General features: G+C 37.7%; 1 protein-coding gene across 8 annotated transcripts in view; it reads left to right on the plus strand.

Annotated features, from left to right (window-relative positions):
- The window catches only part of Cttnbp2 (cortactin binding protein 2), a 306,866-nt gene that overhangs the window by 215,083 nt on the left and 70,782 nt on the right, over positions 1-21,001 (plus strand). For 4 of the 8 annotated variants that reach the window (XM_010621899.3, XM_033758148.1, XM_010621900.3 and 1 more), the window contains 4 exons: positions 8,093-9,749; positions 16,343-16,546; positions 17,927-18,026; positions 19,769-19,919. In XM_010621899.3, the coding sequence (XP_010620201.1) occupies positions 8,093-9,749; positions 16,343-16,546; positions 17,927-18,026; positions 19,769-19,919 (2,112 nt within the window). Of the gene's footprint in view, positions 1-8,092; positions 9,750-14,807; positions 14,848-15,575; positions 15,599-16,342; positions 16,547-17,926; positions 18,027-19,768; positions 19,920-21,001 lie in introns of those variants that run through there. The other 4 variants (XM_010621902.3, XM_033758156.1, XM_033758154.1 and 1 more) reach the window with 4 other exon arrangements.

A 21,001-nucleotide genomic window follows, 5' to 3' on the forward strand; every position in this document is an offset into this window, starting at 1 on the left:
CATCTGCTATATATTTTCCCCTTCTCCTCAATAAACATGAACACACACACACCATACACACGTTTTCTGAACAATTGGGGAGTAAATTAGACACATTATTTTCATTTCTAAGTATTTATATCTTTCCTAAAAATGGATAATCCTTTCCACAGTCATGTGCAGTTTACAAAATCAGGATATTTATAATTTTTAATCTAATTTATACATGCTTTTTCATATTTTCCAATAATTATCTTTTTTAGCATTTATAGCTTTCTACTCCAGTTCAAGATTATGCATTGCATATAGTCGTCAGGTCATCTAAGACTCTTTTAAGCTTAGTTCCTCACCTCTCTTTATTTTTTTTAACTTTGATGTCATCTGAAGAACATAGGCTTATTTTGTAAAATTCACTCAATTGCAATTTTTCTGTTCCCTGATCATTAGAATTTAGTTCATGCATTTGGGGCAGCAATAGTAAAGGAGTGATACAAATCAAAATATATATGATTTTGGCTTTTTGCAAACCAAACCACGTGATGCTAACATCGATCACCTGGTTAAGGTGGTGTCTGCCTGGTTTCCTACCATTTATGAAACAGTTAATTCTGTGCAAACCGAGCTCGTAGTCTCACAAAGTCAAAGAATGAAAGCACAGGCAAAGGAAGAAGTTAGAAGAATATTTAAGGAGAAGAAAAATAGCTCCTGTATTTCCAGGAGGGTTCCCAAGTGGGTGGCCACATGGCACCTCCATTTAAAGCTACTTATGGATAAGTGGAGCATGGGAATTGCTCAGTTGTTTTATCACAGGTGGCTCTGGATTTAAAATGACCTATTGGGAGCTCAGGCTCTCCGACTCAGTTACTCAGCATGTAGGATTTAAAGAAAATGAAGTTTTTAAAGAAGTTATTTTGCATTTTAAGTTTCTGGACACTCAGGAATTTTTTTTTTTTTTAACTCAGGAACTTAGTAGAGAGGAACTGCAACCGCCTTAGTAGGGGGTTGTATTCCATGTTGCCTACTGAAGTTTGTTCTTGGTCCAAAGTTCACTATCTACTCTTATTTTAATTCTTACCAGTATGGCTGGTCACCCAACTCTATTTCAGGCTCTTTCCCTAACTAGCTGCCTTGATCATAAATAATGTTTTTCATTTAATTATTGAGTTCCTTTTTACATTAGTGACTAAATTGTTAGGAAATAATTTGAGATTCTGCAAATATACTATTATCTATTAAATTTTTACCCAATGGTCTTACATTTGATTGATAATTTCTAATCTCACCATTCCTTCTGCTTTTATTATTCACATTCTTCTGTAAAGAACAACTTTTCTTTTTCTATTTACTTTTTTTTATTGTATCAGTGTGAAGTCATAGATTCTCATTCAGAGTTAGAAACTTACTGTCATTGTTTAAATGCTCCGAATGGTGTCGGATTTGACAGTGGGAGCTCTTTGACTCTAGGACAGTTGATGTAGTTCGTCATCCTTTGGGTATGTTTGTTCTTTCTTGCTGAAAGTTATTCCAAACTTATCTTGTTTCCATCCCAACTCAAAGTAGTATTTCTTCCAGGAGCACTAGTTTCTTTTGTAATGGGAAATAATATTTACAGCAAGAAATTCAAGGATTTGTCATACTGATACATACATCTATACTTTGTCTTTCTGACTATCAAACCATGAATTCATGCTGCTGTTGCCATCCCTGATTCTAACCGGAAACCATACAGCATATTCTAGCTTTTGTACACGATGCCTTTATGCAACAGTGAGGAACTTGACTTTTGATTACTTCAGTATGTTACTTAAGCCCAGAACACAGAATGGTTTGTAGAATTGTTAATTCATACCACTGTTTAAAAAAAAAAAGTGCAAGCCTCAAATTCAATATTTGACTAGTTTTTTTTTTGTTTTTTTAGTATATGTGCTGCTGAAGTGAGCACTATATTTGATTAGTTTTTTATGAAAAAGTTTACATGTATCATAAGTATGCAAATGGATGAGTTTTGAATATGCATACATCTCTGTATTGAAGCCCTAACAAAATACAGAGTATTTCTATCAACAGAGTTTCCAAAGTACCTTTCCATTTATTCCGGTACCTTTCCATTTATTCCTTTCCCCAACTCAGGCAACCACTGAACACTATGCTGATTTTTTCATCTTGGGTTAGTCTTGCCTGTACTGGAACATCAGGTAAATGACAACTGTAGTTACAATAAACCTTAAGTACAGGAGCTATGAGTCTTTCAACTTTATTTTCCTTTATCAAAATTGTGGTGCCTGTTCTAGGTCCTTTGCACTTCCATTAAAAAAAAAAAGTTTGCTGATTTCTCTAAAGGTTTGCAGGCATTCAAATTTCATTTACTCTGACAGTTAATTTTGTGAGAATTGGCAGGGTAACAAAATTTTGTCTTTGAACCTGTGATTGTAGGGTATTTTTCCATTTCTTTAGATCTTTAATTTCTCTTGGCAATATTTTATTGTTTTCAATGCAGTGATCTTAAATCATTTGTTGGTATCATTCCTAAGTATTTTAATTTTTTATTCACCTGCATCATTGCAGTGACAAGAACCTCTGGTACAGAAGTGGTGACTGTGGGCCTCTTTTGCCTTTTCTTTTTTCTTAAGGAGAAAAACATTTTGTATTTCACCATCAAGTATGATGTTAATTGTGCTGGTTTACAGATATTTTTGTCCCTTTGAGGTGCCATTGTATTTCTTATTGAAAGATTGTTTTATTATGAATGTGTTTTGAGTTTTGTAGAATTATTTATCTGCATCTGTTGATATAATCATGATCTTTCTGTTCTCTTAATAAGATACTTATACAGGTTTATTTTTGAATATTGAACCACCTTGAATGCCTGAAATATTTTGCTAAGGAATTTTGTGACTGTGTTCAAGAGGATATGTATATATGTATGTATCTCCATATACAATGCATTAATATATTGCATCATATATAATTATATATTATGTGTACAGTAAGGCCCTGACTTACAAATATTCAAGTTGCAAACTTTCACATGTATACAGTATAAGACTCACTTTGTCAGCTTATAAACAAATCCAACCTCTGGAAAAGAACTCGTTCATAAGTCAGGGATTTACAGTATTTATATATTTATATGGAATATATATACATAGGATTGGGGGGGTATGCTAGGTATTCAACCTAGGGCATTGTACATACTAGGCAAGTATCCTAGTGCTGAGCTACATTCCAGGCTTTTTTACTTTGTTTTAATATAGGATCTTGCTGAGTTTTCCAGGCTAGCCTACAACTTGTGATCCTCATGCCTCAGCCTCTCAAGTAGCTGATAATTACATAAACACACCACCACTAACAGAGAGTTAGTGATCTTAATTGGTTTTATTTTTTATTCTAGAATCAGGTAACACTTCGTTTCATAAAATAGAATAAATGTTCTAATGCGCTTAATATAGGAAGTTGATTTTATAGATAGAGAAAGGCTGAAGAAAACAGAAACAAAGGAACAAAATAATGGATTGGTTATTTCAAAGTTACTTTCTTTGTAACAGGAACAAGGAAATAAAAATGGGAAAATAACTGATTAGTTGCTATCAGGTTATGTCAAGTTGCTTCTTTTGTATAAGTATTAAAGAAGCAGGAACATCATGTTAATTTATTCTGGCCAGTTTGGTAAATTTAGCTGTTATCTCTCTAATTCTGATCTCTTGGAAGATCAGATAAATAGTTTAGTGTCATCTTGATGGTGTGGAACAATACTGTGAATGACTGTCTGAGTATAGGAGCTTGGCTCTAAACAATGGCCTCCTGATCTTTATTTAACACATGATTCTCTCACTTGATACTATAAAGTTATTACTATTATTGCTATTTATTATTTTGCAAATAAGGGAACCATATGCAACCAAACTTCAGAGTACTTTTATTAAAGTCTCATACAACTAAGAAGTTTGGGATCAAAAAACTTAGTACTACATTTTAGTCTTTTGAGCCCAAAGACTTTGTCCTTGGCTGGAATGGTCAACGAATATTTTTAATTAAAAAAATTATTTTTGCTGGACCCAGTGGTACATTTTTGTAGTTTCAGCAAGCTGGGAGGCTGAGGCAAGAAGATTGCAGATTTAAATCCAACCCGAGCAATTTAGAAAACTTAGTCTCAAAATGAGAGGCAGGGGGGGATGGGTATATGTATAGCTCACTGGGAAGGCCTTGGGTTCAATCACCAGTGCCCCCCTCCACAAATCAAAGTGTTGGATTTTGTTTCTATACTGACTGGAAGGAGTTTATAGAGAGCAGATGCTCGGTATTTATAAAGAGCGGTGTGATAACTGATAGAGCAAGTCCCAAAGGTGACAGGGAAGAATGAAGTTAATTGCTGAAGGAGAGTCTGATGCTGAACAGATGGGAGCCATTTCGCCTTAGATTAAACAGAAGAACACAGGCGGGTTGGTGAGGCTCTAATGAAAGTTTGAGGGAAGAAGAGACAGGCTGCTGAGCCAGGAGCGAGTGAGTGAGTTTGGATTTTCTTGATAAAGGAGTCCCTGAAGGTACACTGTCAGCCCTTTGAGTTGTCACTGGATGAACTGTTGAGAAAGTAGCAAAGGTCAGAATTACTCCTGTAATAAATGGTAAAAGAAGCTAAACAAAGGTACAGTGATGGATGGCTGAGTTTAGAGCCAGCGGAGTTTGGTGCCATGTCTGTAGTAGGTGTATCCTTTGGGAGGTTTTCTCGGTGCCTTGCTGTCTGTAGGAGGGTTAAAAAGACACATGTTAGTCTGAAGTGGGATTTACGAGGTGCAATTGGTAGAACAACCGAGATACAAAAGAATTATGGGTTCTTTACAGTAATAGTTTTCTGTATAAATACCAGATTAGTTGAGTTGCTCTTCTAAATTTTTTACATTTCATTCTAAACAGGAAGATGAGAGTTATTTCTGAATTAAAATGTGATGACCCATAGTGAAGGAATACCATTGGCAAAATGAGAAAAATCTTGAAGCAAGTAGAACCCCGAATGAAAGCCACAATTTTGACCTTGGTTAGCTGGATGGCATCAGGGAAGTTACTAATGTGGCCTCTAGTTAATTTTGTGTAATGAGGGTAGGACTTGAAATTATACAACACATATTTTTCCACCCTCAGAGGTAAATTAGAAAACTCACATTTTAAAAGTAAGCTGAAAATTGACCTAGCTTGTGCTTTTATTTACATTGTTAGGAGAATTTTAAAAATTTACTTAAAATATATTAAGTTCTCTTAATAGTCCTAACTTTATGGGCACCTTCTTATGGAAGTGTACGACTTGGTATAGGTTTGGAAGAGTTAAAAGTGCTTTAGCCAATAGTAAGTCAGATTTTCTGTGAAGCACACAAATAAAATATACGTACCTGCCCTTGTCCTCCAAATCTTTTCTAATCTCCTTAAAAATTCACTCGTAAGATTTTATATAGTGGAAGAGAATATAAGTGCCATTTTTCTTGAGGAATTATCTATATTGCTGATCACCTATTTTTGAGACCCATTTCCCAATTGCTATTCAAAAACTATTCTTCAAAGCAGAAAGCATCCCACCCCAAATAAATAGTATCCCTGAGCCCTAGCTGGACCCAGCGGAGTTTCTCTTTCCGGTCCCACAACACTGTGAGGAAGATGGAGTAGTGGCTTTCACAGCAAGATACGTAACATAAGAGTGCACGCTGACCGCTGATGGACCCTGAGAATGTCTCCTTCCTCTGTCACTGATGACTGAAATCTGGCTCTCTGGGGAATATAATGTAGGATTAGTTTCAGACTACTGCAGTAAAGCAAATACTGAAATAACTTTGGATTTCTCTGAGTTATATAAATGTTGTGTTAACAATATACTATAGTCTGCTAAGTGTGCAGTAGTATTATATTTTTAAAATGTATGTCAATTTAAAATGTTCTTTACTGTGAAAAAAGGCTAAGGGTTGTCTGAACTTTGCAAAAATGGTCAGTAGCCCTGCTTGCCACAAACTATCAATTTGAAAAAAAGGAGAATATTCCAAAGTATCTGTAAGAATGGTAGAGTTCAAAACACTAAGATATGTCTTACATTTGTTTTTTATAACTTGAGAGAAAGGTCCTTTCCGTGTCTTTAACCAGAGAGGTCTCCTTTAACCTTTGTGAGTTGTCAAGCCCTCCATGGACCACGCTGGAATGTTGCTTTAGTTGGGCAGATTAGCAGCTTGGCCACTGCATGGCAGCTCTAGGTGTATCCTTTTTTCATTACCTCTTCAGGAAAGAGGCGTCCCTGGAGAGAAAAAAGTGAGAAAGCTGTATGAGAATAGCACAGCTGTTCAGCTTCCATGTACTCAGTCCATCAGTGTTTGAAAGTTTGATGTTTCTGTTGAGTAATGTTAATTCCTTTTGTTGATTGATTCATTCAACATCTTGTTAAGCACCAACATTGTGTGCCAGCCACTGTTCTAGGTCATGGGGCCATAGCAAGTGACAGCCCCTGGTCTCAGGAAGAAGTTACATTCTAGTGGAGGCAAGTGGTACTAAACAGGTACAAGGGAGCGGGCATATTCTCAGGTGATGGCAGGGACAGTGGAGCAGAGGTTTAAAGGAAAGAAAGTGGCCAGCTTCTTGTGCTACTGGATGCTTTTATAAAATCCTACCTGGAGAGAGATTTATAAAAGCTACCTCTTTTGGTCAGTCAATTAGAGAAATATTTCTTTTCTAGTAAGTACTAATGCTAGGGACCTATGGTTTGGTGAGCAGTCAGCAGCAGCTTTATGTGAAAGAAAATTGATACAGCCCCACTCCTGGGCAGTATGGGGAGAAGGGAAGGCCCACTCACTGGTCACTCTTGGCCTGTGTAGGAGTATTTTGCAAAGGTGACAGGCCATCAGGGCCAAAGATTCTGAGGCAGGGTCATGTTCAAGAAGCACTAAGGAAGCCGGATGTGGTGGTGCACACCTGTAATCCCAGAATTTGGGAGGCTGAGGCAGGAGTGTTGCTGTGAGTTCAAGACCAGCCTGGGCTACATACTGAGACCCTGTCTCAGAAAAACAAACAAACAAAAAAAAAAACCAAAAAAACGAAGTATTAAAGAGACCAAGGTGTAGTAAGTGAGAGACTTCAAGATGGAAGAGATAAGGTCAGACTTTTGGTTTAGACTCTGATTATAATCGATCTGAGGAGATAATTACTTAGCTCTTTACAAAAAAACTTTCATATGTGACTTTTGTGGTTTCCACAATAATTATAATAAGTCCAAAGAAATTAATTTATTTGGTTAAGTGATACAATTAGTGAATATTGTAGCTTAGAATTTAACAAGTCCGGGCCGGGGATTTAGCGCAGTGGGGCTACTGCCTGTCTTACAAGTGCAAGGTTCTGAATTTGATCCCTGGTACAAATTAAAAAAAAAAAAAAAAAAAAAACAAGAAACTGAACCCCTATTTTTTCAGCCCTTTTCATGATTCTGTACCTCAAAAATTAGTGAGTACTTTGAAAGCATTGACCATTTAAATATCACCAGTTCCCCCAGAATTCTGTTTTTTTTTTTTTTTTTTTTTTTTTTTTTGGTACCAGGAATCAAACTCATGTCTTTGTGCTTGAGAGGCAGATGGCAGAACCACTGAGCTAAATCCCTAGCCCCAGAATTCTCCTTTTACAGAAATTGAACTTAATGAATTCTGTGCTGGGACTTGATCTGATTATTGTCCCTTTTCTATATTTTAATAAATTAAAAAATTATTGTTGTAACATTTTTCACAAAGCTGTTTTTTTAGAGCTATTCTCTCCCCCCCACACTCTCTTTCTCTCTCTTTCTCTCTCTTTCTCTCTCTTTCTCTCTCTTTCTCTCTCTTTCTCTCTCTCTCTCTCATTAATTTATTTATTTTTTGGTACCGGGGATCAAACTCAGGACTTTGTGCTTGCAAGGCAGGTGGTCGAACCACTGAGCTAAATCCCCAGCTATTTTCTCATTTTAGTGGGTCCTTTAAATATTTTTACCACAACACATTTGGAAAATGTCACATTTTTGTTAACTCGGACCATACAGTGGTTAGAAAGTTAAATAAACCTTCCCCCAAAGCCCGTACGTATCCTGTGTGTTAATCCGGGCTTTCCTGTGCATGTCTTCCAGCTGGAAATGGAAAAGCTTCAACTCCAAGCCCTGGAGCAAGAGCACAAGAAGCTGGCTGCCCGGCTTGAGGAGGAGCGGGGCAAGAACAAGCAGGTGGTCCTGATGCTGGTGAAGGAGTGTAAACAGCTCTCCGGCAAGGTCATAGAGGAAGCCCAGAAGCTGGAAGAAGTAATGAGCAAACTGGAGGAGGAGAAGAAAAAGACGCATGAATTGGAAGAGGAACTCTCAGCTGAGAAGCGTCGGAGCACAGAAATGGAAGCTCAGATGGAGAAACAGCTCTCTGAGTTTGATACCGAGCGGGAACAGCTTCGTGCCAAGCTGAACCGAGAAGAAGCGCATACTACTGACCTCAAAGAAGAGATAGACAAGATGAAGAAAATGATTGAGCAGCTGAAGAGAGTTGGTGACGGCAAACCAAGCCTTTCCCTCCCACGGAAGGCAAAAGATAGGCGTTTGGCTTCCATATCTGTAGGAACAGAAGGACCTGTGACAAGGTCTGTTGCTTGTCAGACTGACGCGCTGACAGAAAGCACTGACCAAGTGAAGAAGGTGCCTTTGATCACGCCTGTAAAGCTGCCTGCAGAGACCCCCCTCATTTCTGCAAATGCAAAAGGAAATGTGTGCACCGGTGCCCCATTGGTCAGACCGGGCGTTGACAGGCAGGCTTCCCAAGGTGACTTGGTCAGCTCCTCTCAACCCGCGCTCCCACCTCCAGGTGCCAGCAGAACTGAGGAAAATGGACTGAGCTCTTCCTCAACGCCTGATCTGTCAAGTGGCGCACCCCCACTTCCCAGTGGCGCCGCGCCTCCCACTGCGCAGACCCCAGGCCCAGCTCCCCAGACGTACTCACAAGCTCCACATGTGCACAGTTTACATTCACCTTGTGCCAATGCGTCTCTGCACGCAGGTCTAAACCCACGGGTCCAAGCCGCTAGATTTAGATTTCAGGGCAATGCGAACGACCCAGACCAAAATGGAAATACCACACAAAGTCCTCCGTCGAGAGATATCTCACCTACCAGTCGTGACAGCCTAGTGGCCAAACAGTTAGCTCGGAATACAGTGACCCAGGCACTGTCAAGATTTACAAGCCCTCAAGCAGGTGCTCCACCTAGGCCTGGAGCACCCCCTGCAGGGGATGGTGGCACCCACCCTCCGGTGGGTCGAACCAGTTTAAAGACTCCTGGTGTATCACGTGTTGACAGAGGAAATCCTCCTCCTATCCCTCCAAAAAAGCCAGGGCTTTCCCAAACTCCTTCTCCACCACATCCCCAACTCAAGGTTATTATGGATAGCAGCAGGGCCTCAAATGCGGGGGCCAAAGTTGATAACAAAAGCGTGGTTTCATCTTCCTCCAGTCTGCCACAAGGGAACAGGGTAACAAATGAGGAAAATGCCCCTAAATCATCCTCCCCTCAGCTGCCACCAAAACCATCCATAGAGTTAACTGTGGCACCTGCAGGCTGTGCAGTTTCAGCCCTGGCCACGTCTCAGGTGGGTGCCTGGCCTGCTGAAACCCCTGGACTGAGCCAACCTGCATGTTCAGACAGTTCCCTTGCCGTTCCCACCACCGTTGCCTTTTGCTCTTCCATAAGCCCTGTTAATGCCTCATCCCGTAGACCAGGTGCCTCAGACAGCCTCCTGGTAACAGCATCAGGTAAAGGGATTGAAATCTTACACCGTTTTTTAAGAATGTGGCCTGTCCTCTCACTTGCCTTAATTTTCTTCACATCGCTTTGAAACTATTTTTTTTTATTTGACTTTGTTTTCCTGTTTCTCCTCACCACCCTTTTTTGTAATTTTCTTTAAAGGCTCTTGGGTATGGTGATTCATCTTGCTCTATGAATTGCGGTTTTGTTATACTAAGTGCTTTCTTTTAAAATAACCTGAAAATAGTGATCTGAGGCACATGGAGACCATTAATTTAGAGTGACTAAAACATTTCTAGGGGAGGAAAGAGTATCTGTTCTTATTAAATATTTATCTCACAAGACCTCAATATTAATGGATCATGATCAGACAGTATGTGTTCAGTTCTGGGATTATTTTTTTCTTTCAAGTCAGTACTTTCTGAAATTTCAAATTGATCGGGTTTGTTCTATAATTGGTACATTCTGAGTTTTGATATCAGTTTGATGTTACGGTTTTGTTCTTTCCCTCAGAAACAAGAGTGTGAATGTTCTTAGTTTATTTCAAGTGCCATTCATGCTATTTTAAGCTGTCATCTTCCAGCATTGAGCAGATGGACCTTATAGCACGTGGGCTATCTTATAGAAGTTCTCCATTACAGATGTGCTTTATAAAGTCACTGAATCTGGGCTTGTTGAAAAAAGAACTAGATTTTTTTTCTTTTCATTGTACATTATTAGAAGAAGCATACTCCTCTCTGCCCCTTGCTGGGGAGTGAACACAAGGACCTGGACACACTAGGCAAGTGCTTTATCATTGAGCTACATCCTCCGCTCTTTTTTTTTTTTTTTTTTGAGACAATGTCTTGTAGTGTTGCCCAGGCTGGCCTTGAATTTACAATCCTCCTGCTTCAGCCTCCCAAGTAGCTGGGATTATAGGTGTGGGCCATTGCACTCAGCTTTGAAACAAGCATGGCTTTTTTCGCCATGACTGGATTCGTTTTCTTCTTTTCTTGACAGTGCTGGGGATCAAACCCAGGACCTTGTGTGCATCCTGAGTAGATATTCTACCACTAAGCTGTTCTGCATCCCTGCTAAATCAATCCTCTGTTGAGCATCTGTTGCTATAAAATAATGCTGCAGTGCAAGGCTGTTGATGTGGAGAAGTCTCCTTCAATGGGATGTTAGTGGTTAGCAAATGTTATTGGTTCTAAAGGGAGGGAAATTTAAAAATTAAAGGAAAATTTGAATAGTATATTTACAACTTAGGAGAGTAAGAATTTGAAAAAAAGACAGGTAACTGTACTTATCCCTCATTTTATCAGGTAATGAGATCAATAGACCATAATTTAATTATAAGCTGTCTCCTTGAAATTAAGCTCTTTGAGAGGCTATGTCCATATTTTGAGAAGCAAAATTAAGAGTTAGAAACACAGATTTGAATAACTTCAAAGTCTGTGTTGTTTCTAATTCTCAATTTTGTGTTGGAATTAAGACTGTGCTATTTACAACTGCATCTTCAGTGATTTCCCTCACACTGAGCAAGTTTTCTCGTCCTTTATTTGGTTCTTATACCATTTTGGGCAAGTGGCCATTAGAGGGCTCAAATTCTGTCACAACTCAAAAAGCATAGGATTGAGCATGGACCAACCTGTGCAGTCACTTCATAGAGGTAGTATTGTTGCCTCAGTGATATTATTGGCTTACAGCATTGTGGTATATCTATAGGCATTCAACATTTCCATGCAAAAATAGCATGACTGAACTAACAAGCCCTTCTCATTGTCTGAGATAATGTTGGCTGCTTCTCAAAAATTAAACCCAGGCCCAGAAGAGAGGGTTTCTACCATTCAGGAGAAGTGGAGAATGTTCCATGAGACCATTAAACCACCATAAAAGTTTCAAAAATGTATGGCGCATTGGCTATCCTTTGACTGCATAGATTATAAAATAGAAACATTACCCAGATTTTGTAAATTTGGTGAGTTTTAGTACAAGCCATCTGTTCTTTGCTGACATGAGGCTCTACTAGCTGTTGCCTTGGTCATCAGTGTGGTCCAGGGTCTGGCTACAGGTGTCCCTTAGTCTCAGCAGAGAATCTTTAAGACCAGCATCTCTGAGGAGCATTTTGTCAGCAGGTTTTTAAGCTTTAAAAGATGGAGAGTTTCTAATTTGTTATACATTGTCTAGAGCAATCTGTTTAGGATACAGTGGAATTTTATATGAAGGAGCCAGAAATCCTCTGAAAAATGCCTTTTGCTATTGTCTGGGGAACCAAAGACAATATCAATAGCTGTTCCAAAATCATGATAGCCATTGATGACACATGGAATTGTTTTCTTGCTTTCTATTCTCTGTAATTTGGCCAAAGGAGTCTCAGAGCTATAGGATTACCTTTAGTGGAATAATAGATTTCTGTTTTTCATTTATAATTGTGGCTTCTGAGCCAGATGAGGTGGCACCTGCCTATAATTACAGTAGTCTGGGAAGCTGAGGCAGAAAAATTGCCAGTTTGAACCCAGCCTGGATAATTTAGTGAGACCCTGCCTCAAGAAATAAAAAGCGCTGGAGATGTAGATCAGTCCCCAGTATTGAGGTGGGGAGGAGATGTGGCTTCGTAGGGAAGAGGGGAGGGAGGTATCTGAGGTCTTCAGTCCTTTAGCAAGTGTCTACTGAGTATCTCCTCATCTGTTCAGGTGACAGAAATGTTATCACCCTTGCAAGAGAATAGTATGTCACTTTGTATCTCAGCCATGGGTGTAGGTCAGCCTCAATTTTAAATGAGATACAGGATTTTAATTATGCATTTCATTTAGATTGCCCAGTTCTTCTTCTTCTTGGTGATGCTGAGGGTCAGACCCAGGGCCTTACGCACACTAGGCAAGTGCTCTGCTACTGAACTGTACTCCCAGCACAGCTGTCCCAGATTTTGCCACCATACCCATTGCACATTGGAGGCACCAGAGCTTCCTGTGTCCTGCTTTTTAACCCAGATGTGCCTGGGTGAGCTGTACCTCTCTAGATCGCAAGCCCATTGGAGGATATTAACACAAACAACCACTAACACCACTGTCATTGCTAGCAGCAGGCGTGGGGACAGAGCACATATGACAGATATCTGGCAGATACCTGTTTCCATTTCCATAATCAAACGAATACTGACTTGAGTATAAGAAGGCAAAGGTAGTTCATTTCTGCCCCTTTTTGTATCACCCTGGAGAGTAGATTTTCTCTGAGCTATTAGTTTTGCCATCCAAAAATGAAAGCAATGAGTCCAAACATTTATTTCCAAACCAAAGGATGTCTTATCTTGCCCTGATGAGTTGTGAAACAACAGTTCACTATCTTTCCTTCCCAGAGACTTGCTAGATCCCAGATCTTTCAAATTCTAAAATTTTGTGTTTCCATGTCAACTTTTATCTGTGACAGTTGCAACTAAGTTAAACCTCCAGTGAGAACTAGAATACCAGAAGTGGATTACATGGTAAATTGCTTTAAATCCACTGGTAACTCTTATAGCCAAATCCAATATCAAAATAATGTTTTAAATCCTAAATGCATTTAAATTCTTGTTTCTCTTGAACTTGTCAAATGGACCCATTTTAATTGTTGAATTAACCGAAGCCTAAAGCAGAAATCACTCCAGGCAACTGAATTTCCATACCCTTGGAAAATTTTTCTGTTTTCTTTCTCTTCTTGATACTTGTTTGGCACATTTGATTTAGTCTGGTTCAGACTTTTTTCCTTAAACGTATATTTTAAAAATTATTCTCATGTATGATTGACTTAAAGGCTAAATCTGAACACGAAAATAATCTGGGCTATGACATTAACCTTCTCCCCTCTCTGAAGCTGATGCCGGAAGCTGTTCTCAATTCCTCCTCCATCCTCCATTGCACGTTCTGTCTGTTCCCTTCCTGGCATGTTGTGATGGACGCTCATCTTTACTAATGTTTGCCTTTGACAATGCAAAGTTGAATGCCTTTTCTAACTTCATCAGAGTAGCTGTGTGAATATAGATCTGTTCTGTGATTGCTTAACCAGTCCACTAAATATTGCCATTGATATCATTGCCTCGTACTTCGGACGAACAATACAGTCTCATAGTGAAGTTTTATTTTGTTTTTCCTATATAGCAGGATATATTAACAATATGTTTGTGCTACAGAAAATTGGAAATGATAGTTAATATGTAACATTTATTTAAAAGTTTAAGAGTACGTGGTATTATAAAGCATTTTTTTTAAAGATTTTTAGGATCTCTTACAGATCTCTAAGAAAACAGGGAGACTAACATACTTCTGTAGTTCTGTCTAGGGGCAGAAAGAGAACTGTGAGACTCTTGAGTAGACTAAAGATTGAGAAAAAGTTGAACAAAATTTTTACCTTGCTGGATGCCTATCAGTCCAGTACTCAGGAAGCTGAGGCAGGAGGATGATGGATTTGATACCAGCCTGGGTTAAATAATAAGACCCTGTTGAAAAAAAAAATCCAAAGAGCCAAAGCATTTTTATCTTTCAGATAACATTCCAATAGGATTTTCTAGGAAATTATATCTATATTTTCATATGAAACAGTTGGAAAATATAGTAACATTTAAATTATCTCCTCTGAAAACCTAGAATTGTGGTGATGAAAAGAATGAAAACCAAGTTCAAATGAATCGCCAGTTTTTGCCAGGCATGGTGATGCACTCCTGTAATCCCAGCATCCCAGCCCTTGGGAGGCTGAGGCAGGGAGATTGCTGCAAGTTCAAGGCCAGCCTAGGCTACAAAGCAAGACCCTGTCTCAAACTGCTCCCCCAAAAAAGAGTAGCCAACTTTTTAATATTATATATATGTTGATATTCATAAGAAAATATCAATAGCCAAGACACCTTGGATGAGACAGAGAACGAGACAGCACTGTCAGCATGAGCCATATCCATCTTGTTCCACAGAGGGTGGTAGTGCGATGCTTTTTATTGCCTGTGTTTGCTTTACAGTCAAGGTTTCATACCTTGGTGTTTATAATTTCTCTGTTTATCATCCATTGCTAATAAGTACTGATTTAATTTTTGTGGGCCTGTTTTTTTGTTTGTTTTTAAGAAAATACAAAAGGTAAAATGTACCAGAGAGGAGCGTTCTTGTAAGTATGAAGTAAAAATACCACTTTTGTAAGAAGACCTAATGAGTATCAATAGGAAAATGTAACAGAGTGTAGATAAATACTGACTTTTACGAGCATTTTGTCTGTCAGTGCAGTTCTAGTAGGGTAACAATAGTGAATTATTTCATGGATCCAAGTAGTTGATTATGAAGATACACCCAGTATTTAAGAAAGAATGTAGTTTCATTTGTATAAATGACTCTTAGTTTTCACAATAATTTTTACTAAGAAATTTCTTAGATATTTATTAAAGGCAAGTGGCTCAGGGTTTAGTAATAAGAATTGAATATTGTGTACATATATTAATATAATGCCCACCTGACTTGAATACGATTCTGATATTAGTGTGCAGGGAATGTAAAACATCTGTCTATAGTGTCTGATTTAAGGTTGTTTACTGTGTGTAGAGGAACATGCACCCTGAGGAAAGAGTATGTGTGTACAGTATTGTTTAGCAGTATTGGATCCTTTTAAGGAGAAAACCAGAATGACTTATTTTGGAAGTTCGCTGTACTTAAGCCTAAAAGTCACAGATACCTATATATCACATTAAATAAACATTTTACTTTGCTATTTTTGCAGCCTTTTGATCAAGGAAGAATTCAGAAAATTTTCCATGCTATATGCAACCGACTCCATGCCCTTAACAGATTCTCTGCAAAAGCTGCTAAATACTGATGAGAAATATCTAACCCTGATAACTCTTAATGATTTTCATTAAAACTTTATGGTAGAGTGTCCTGTTTTGTTGGCTGATTAAAAGTTTGTTAGACCTATTCTAAAGATGGCTGGATAATATGGTCTTCAAAAGTGTCCTTGAATACTTGTGCTGGTGTATTCTAGATCCAGTTATACACGTTGTGTTTCTGTTAGCTCTTAATACTGAGTAGTAGTTAACATCATTAGTTTCATTCCCAAATAAAGGTATTCAAGGAATATAAGTAGATTCCTTGACAGTGTTAGACCCATCTTAATGGCTTATGTAAAATTTATAATTAAATCTGGAACATTGTTGAGAAAGGAAATCTCTATTTCATAGTATCATTTCTACTTATAGCTAAAAATAACATTTTACTTTCTCAGATTGATATTGAGATTGAGGAAAGCTTTATATAATTTTAAAATTCAAATTGTTTTGAGATTTGGAAGGAGAATTTAAATTTTTAAAATGTGACAGCCATTTCAGTTTCCTAAAACCAGGCACTACTTTAACACCTATCTGTGTGAGACTGACAACTAAAAATAATTTGTCACCATGTGTGTGAATTTAATTAGCAGCAGATATAAGATCTGAAATAACAGTACAGACCCGTGCTAAGAAAATATTAACAGATTGATAATGTTAGAAACCACATCATGCTCTAGGGATGCGTGTTCGTATGTTTGTGTGTACGTACGTAATGCAGGAAGAAATAGTTATAGCTGTCTTTTGCCCTTACTCCCTCTCTCTAACCAGGGTCACTTTAACCTACAGGCTGGTCACCCTCCCTAACCCCTTTGCTAATGAGTGGTGGTCCTGCCCCCCTGGCTGGCAGGCCCACCCTTCTTCAGCAAGCTGCTGCCCAGGGAAATGTCACTTTATTATCAATGCTGCTTAATGAAGAAGGACTGGACATTAATTACTCCTGTGAAGATGGCCATTCTGCCTTGTATTCTGCTGCTAAGAATGGACATACAGGTAAAAATGGAGTGGTCTTTTTTCACGGCACACAACTTGCCAAAGAACTGAAGGTGAAAAGCACTTGTAACCATTGTTATAAGCAAAAAGTTCATTTTAGTTTCAGTTTTCTCTTAGAGATAGTAGTGAATTTTTTTATATGAGTTTTGGTTTTATAAATGTTAAAGAATTCAACTCTAATATAGTTCCTTAATGTAAAATTTTACTACAGCTAGTTAAAGGTAATCTCTGGGCTGGGGATTTAGCTCAGTGGTGCTGCTGCCTGCCTCACAAGCATAAGGTCCTGAGTTTGATGCCTGGTACCAAGAAAAAAAGTAATTTCATGCGTAACGAAATGTGCATTTACAAGCTTGAGGTCTAGTACCTATAAAGTGCATTTTAGAATAAGGCTGTCTCTGACCTTTGTTCAGGACAAAGTAACTAACTTATCTGTTAGACGTAATTAATGTGAGATAAAGACCATCAGCAAATGCTGCAGTGAGGGGACTTTTGGTGGTTAGAAAGACTCATAGGTCTGAAGATGTTCTGTAGTTGCAACAACAACACAGAGTTTTTTGAATTTTTTGCAGAGAACTGAAACGCTACATAACTATAAAATGGCATATCAATGAAGACTTAAAATCATTCTTCTTCTTTAAAATGCAAATTCTGTTATCAAATATACTAAAACGTATGGTAGTAAAGAAACATGAATTAAATACAAGTACACAATCAGCACTGCATGTGTGAGCCATAACTGTCAACTTATTCTGATAAATGGAAGATCTGGTGAGCTGAGATAGCTCAATAACTTTAAGCTTTGGAATTCTTTAAAAACTGGGAATTTTTCTTTAACATAGAGAATTAAATCTAGGTAGTAGCAAAATGAATGTGAGCAGTAGTTAACATTTATGCCCAAGGTAGCTGCTTATCCTCATTCCTGCAGATAGAATAGGATGGCCTTTATACACGTGCACTTAAGGATTAAATTAACATCATAAAGTAAGAATTTCACTATTTAAATAGAAATAACGGTATTCCAAGTTGGTAGATGGATTTGGTTTCCTGTACAAAAACATTATTTCTGGGATGGGCTGGTGGAAAAAATGTAGTAAAGCCTTTTCTGGCACATGACATTCCTTTACTCATCAGTAACTCTTCCCAAAGCTTTGGAAAAAGTCATGCCTTTGTGAGTTGTGCAGTATCATAAACTTGGGGAAGAGAGGCTACTTTCCTTGTGAAATACTCTGGAATCTCAAGTCTGCCATGATAGAATTGTTCGGATAAGCTGAACAGAGGAGAGGTCCTTTGGGTTTCAAATCTGTCTGCAAACTTGCAGAGAATTTGGTTCATTGTAACTGAAAGTGAGGATTAAAATTGCTTTCTATTAAAAATCTGTAGACTGTGTGAGATTGCTGCTGAGTGCAGAAGCCCAAGTCAATGCTGCTGATAAAAATGGTTTCACACCCTTGTGTGCTGCAGCTGCTCAGGGACATTTTGAGTAAGTGATGCTTCTAATTCTTTTTTTTTTTTTCCTCTAAAAATAGCCTCTTTTTATATTTTGCAAACATATTTTAGTTCCAGCTAAACGTATAAACTAGTGCTTAAAATCGATTGGCAAATAAGTTCAATAAATATATTTGAGTAGGACCAGGGATTTAGCATGGTGGTTCTACCACCTACTTTGCAAGCGTAATGTCTCAAGTTCAATCCCTGGTACCAAAAAAAATAAAAAAAACCAAAAAACACAAATCGAGGATTTAAATGCAAAATAGGATTCTGAATATGTACTTTTTAATAGTTAAATAGTTGTATCTGAGGGAAGGGAAGAAATGAAATGTAAAATGTCCAAACTGCAAATGAAAGAACTTGCTTTCAAAGAAGATAATCTCTAGCATGTTAGCGCCCTGAAGTAAGGGAGTGCTGAGAAAGTTGCTACTCACTATTTTTTGCCAAGCTCCACAAAAGCTTTTTACTTACAATGACATTAATAATAAAACATAGAATTATTTTGTTTTAATGTTTTTAACTTCCTAATGGCAATTTACTCAGATTAAATCCCAAATATTCATCTGATTCACTATTTTAAAATATTGAAGGAATTTTACATACTGGAAGTAGTTCAATTATGAAACCTCCACCAGGAGAACCACATATGGTGTTACACACCTTAATCTTGGCATGCATGCAGGAAGCTGAAGCAAGAGAGGGATAATTTAAGGCCAAAATTTCGCGCTACAAAATGAGACCCTATTAAAATGTATGTTATCTTAGCAGTGATTTCTTTAGGAGCTTACAAAGTCAGTTAGATATAAGCATGTTTTTTTAAAATGTCATATTTTAATAATAGAATTTAAATTGCTTTTTTTTGACTGTACAAAATAGGTGTGGGGAATGCAAGCTGCTTTCCACCTTTTTAGTCCACTTGTCCTGATAAATGTGTTTTTTCTAGCAAATTAGACAATTTAAAGAGGTGGATTTTCAAGTTCACGTCAATGTTAGTCATCCTAATACTACTACTAATAATTAAGGTTAGCCCTCTTTTCTAATTTTTTTCTGAATTTGACTTTGCAAATTCAAGCTCTGTGTTTTGCTAGTCTCTGAGTTGCCATCAAGTCTTGGCTTTACCTCCTTCCTTTCCTTCCCGGGTGCGTTTCTGCATAGCTGTCTTTGTCCTCCTCAGCCGGCCCCTTCAGGAGACAGGACAGCTTCTACCATCTCTGATCCCCAATACAGCTTTTTCTGTCTCCTTGCTACTTTTTATAGAGAAGGCACATGGTGCCCTGCTGTCTATGCTATTTATATTTATTTTCTCAAGTGAAAAATTGCAGAATGACTCAGCAGCTTGACTTTTCTCAAGGGGCAAACTATTTTGAACCACAAGTTCAAAAAATACATATATAAATTAAACTATTCATTTCAATAAGTTAAACTACTCCAAGGACTCCACTTTTCAAGTTGAGTAGAGAAAAGTGTTATAAACCAAAGTTTTATTACTTGATCAAATGGACAGTTTTAAATTTTCATTCAATTAAATTTGATGAGTAAAATGTATTTGTAGCTTTGCAAAAAATCTGTACAGAAAGATCCACAGTAATTGATACCTAGACATAAAAATAAGTGATGTACGTAAAGATGCAGAGTTGTTTTTAGCATTGTTGTCTATATTTAGAATCCTGGTCAAGTAGTACTTTTCGGGGGTTAAACCAATTTTTATGAAATTAATCATTGTCTTGTGTTTAGGTGCGTAGAATTATTAATTGCATATGATGCTAACATTAATCATGCTGCTGCTGGAGGACAGACACCTCTATACCTGGCCTGTAAAAACGGAAATAAAGAATGTATTAAACTCTTATTGGAAGCTGGCACTGACCGGAGTGCAAAAACCAGAGTGAGTACCTCCTTCTATATGTAATTTGCAGTGCATCTGCAAACCCTACAGCCAGAAAAAGACGTATAATTAGTCGTGCATATCTGAAGGTCTTTCCATGCATAGATTCAGCCAATTGTGGATCAGAAAATATTACGCTATTTTTTAAAAGAACGTGAGCATCAGCAAAGGGGGAGTCCTAGAACCAGTTCCCACAGATACGGAGTGATGTCTGTACATTAAAACAGAGGTTACTTCATTTTACTTTGCTTTAAGGATATTAGATTTTGGAAGTGCCTGACCTCTTGAGTCTCTTCCCTGCTAATTACATTCCTCATGTGCATTAACCCAAGCAGTGTTTCAATCTGTGAACTGCACGTCATTCACCTGGAAAACTGTTTCTAGAGTTAGAGAAAGCAGTAGACTTAAAAGTTTTTATTCATTCAACAAATGTAGTGGTACCTCAGTTCACAAATTTAATTCCTTCTTAATTCATTCCTCAGTTCACAAACTAGTCAAATTCATTGATAAGGTTCAATATTGACCTTATGGGGAAAATTGATTCAGTTCATGACCAATTCAATTTGCAACCAGAATAGTGGAAAGTCAAATATGACTGTAATGATCTTAGTGGGCTATCTTGAGGTATCCCAATGAGAACAAACAGGTAAGGATAAAAGTAGGATATAGTAAGCCAAGTATAAACATTTCCATTGAATCTTATCACGAGAGCTTTAAAAAAACAAAAAACAGAACTCTATTTTTTTAAAATCATTTCTTTGTTATATATTTTATCCAGAAAGTCTGGTGTTTGTGTTTATAATAAAATCTTATGAATTAAAAGAAATGAATTTTATATTATCAAGCTGAATAAAAAAAATAGTGTAGCATAAAATGTTAAATGACATCCTGTGTAAGAAAACATAGAAACCCATGCTCACAAGCTAGTTTTTGTTGAGCTGAACAGAAATCTATCTTTAGCAGTACAGAGACAACCAGTATAATAGATAGGGAACCTTAAGGGAATAATTTTGACTTGTGCTTTTTCATGAGACAGCATCAGAGAATGGAATATTGAAAGTTTACTTTTGTCATGTAAATTA

This window comes from Fukomys damarensis, unplaced genomic scaffold (assembly GCF_012274545.1).
Source record: "Fukomys damarensis isolate Sample0158 unplaced genomic scaffold, DMR_v1.0_HiC HiC_scaffold_4, whole genome shotgun sequence".
In the NCBI taxonomy this organism is placed as follows: domain Eukaryota; kingdom Metazoa; phylum Chordata; class Mammalia; order Rodentia; family Bathyergidae; genus Fukomys; species Fukomys damarensis.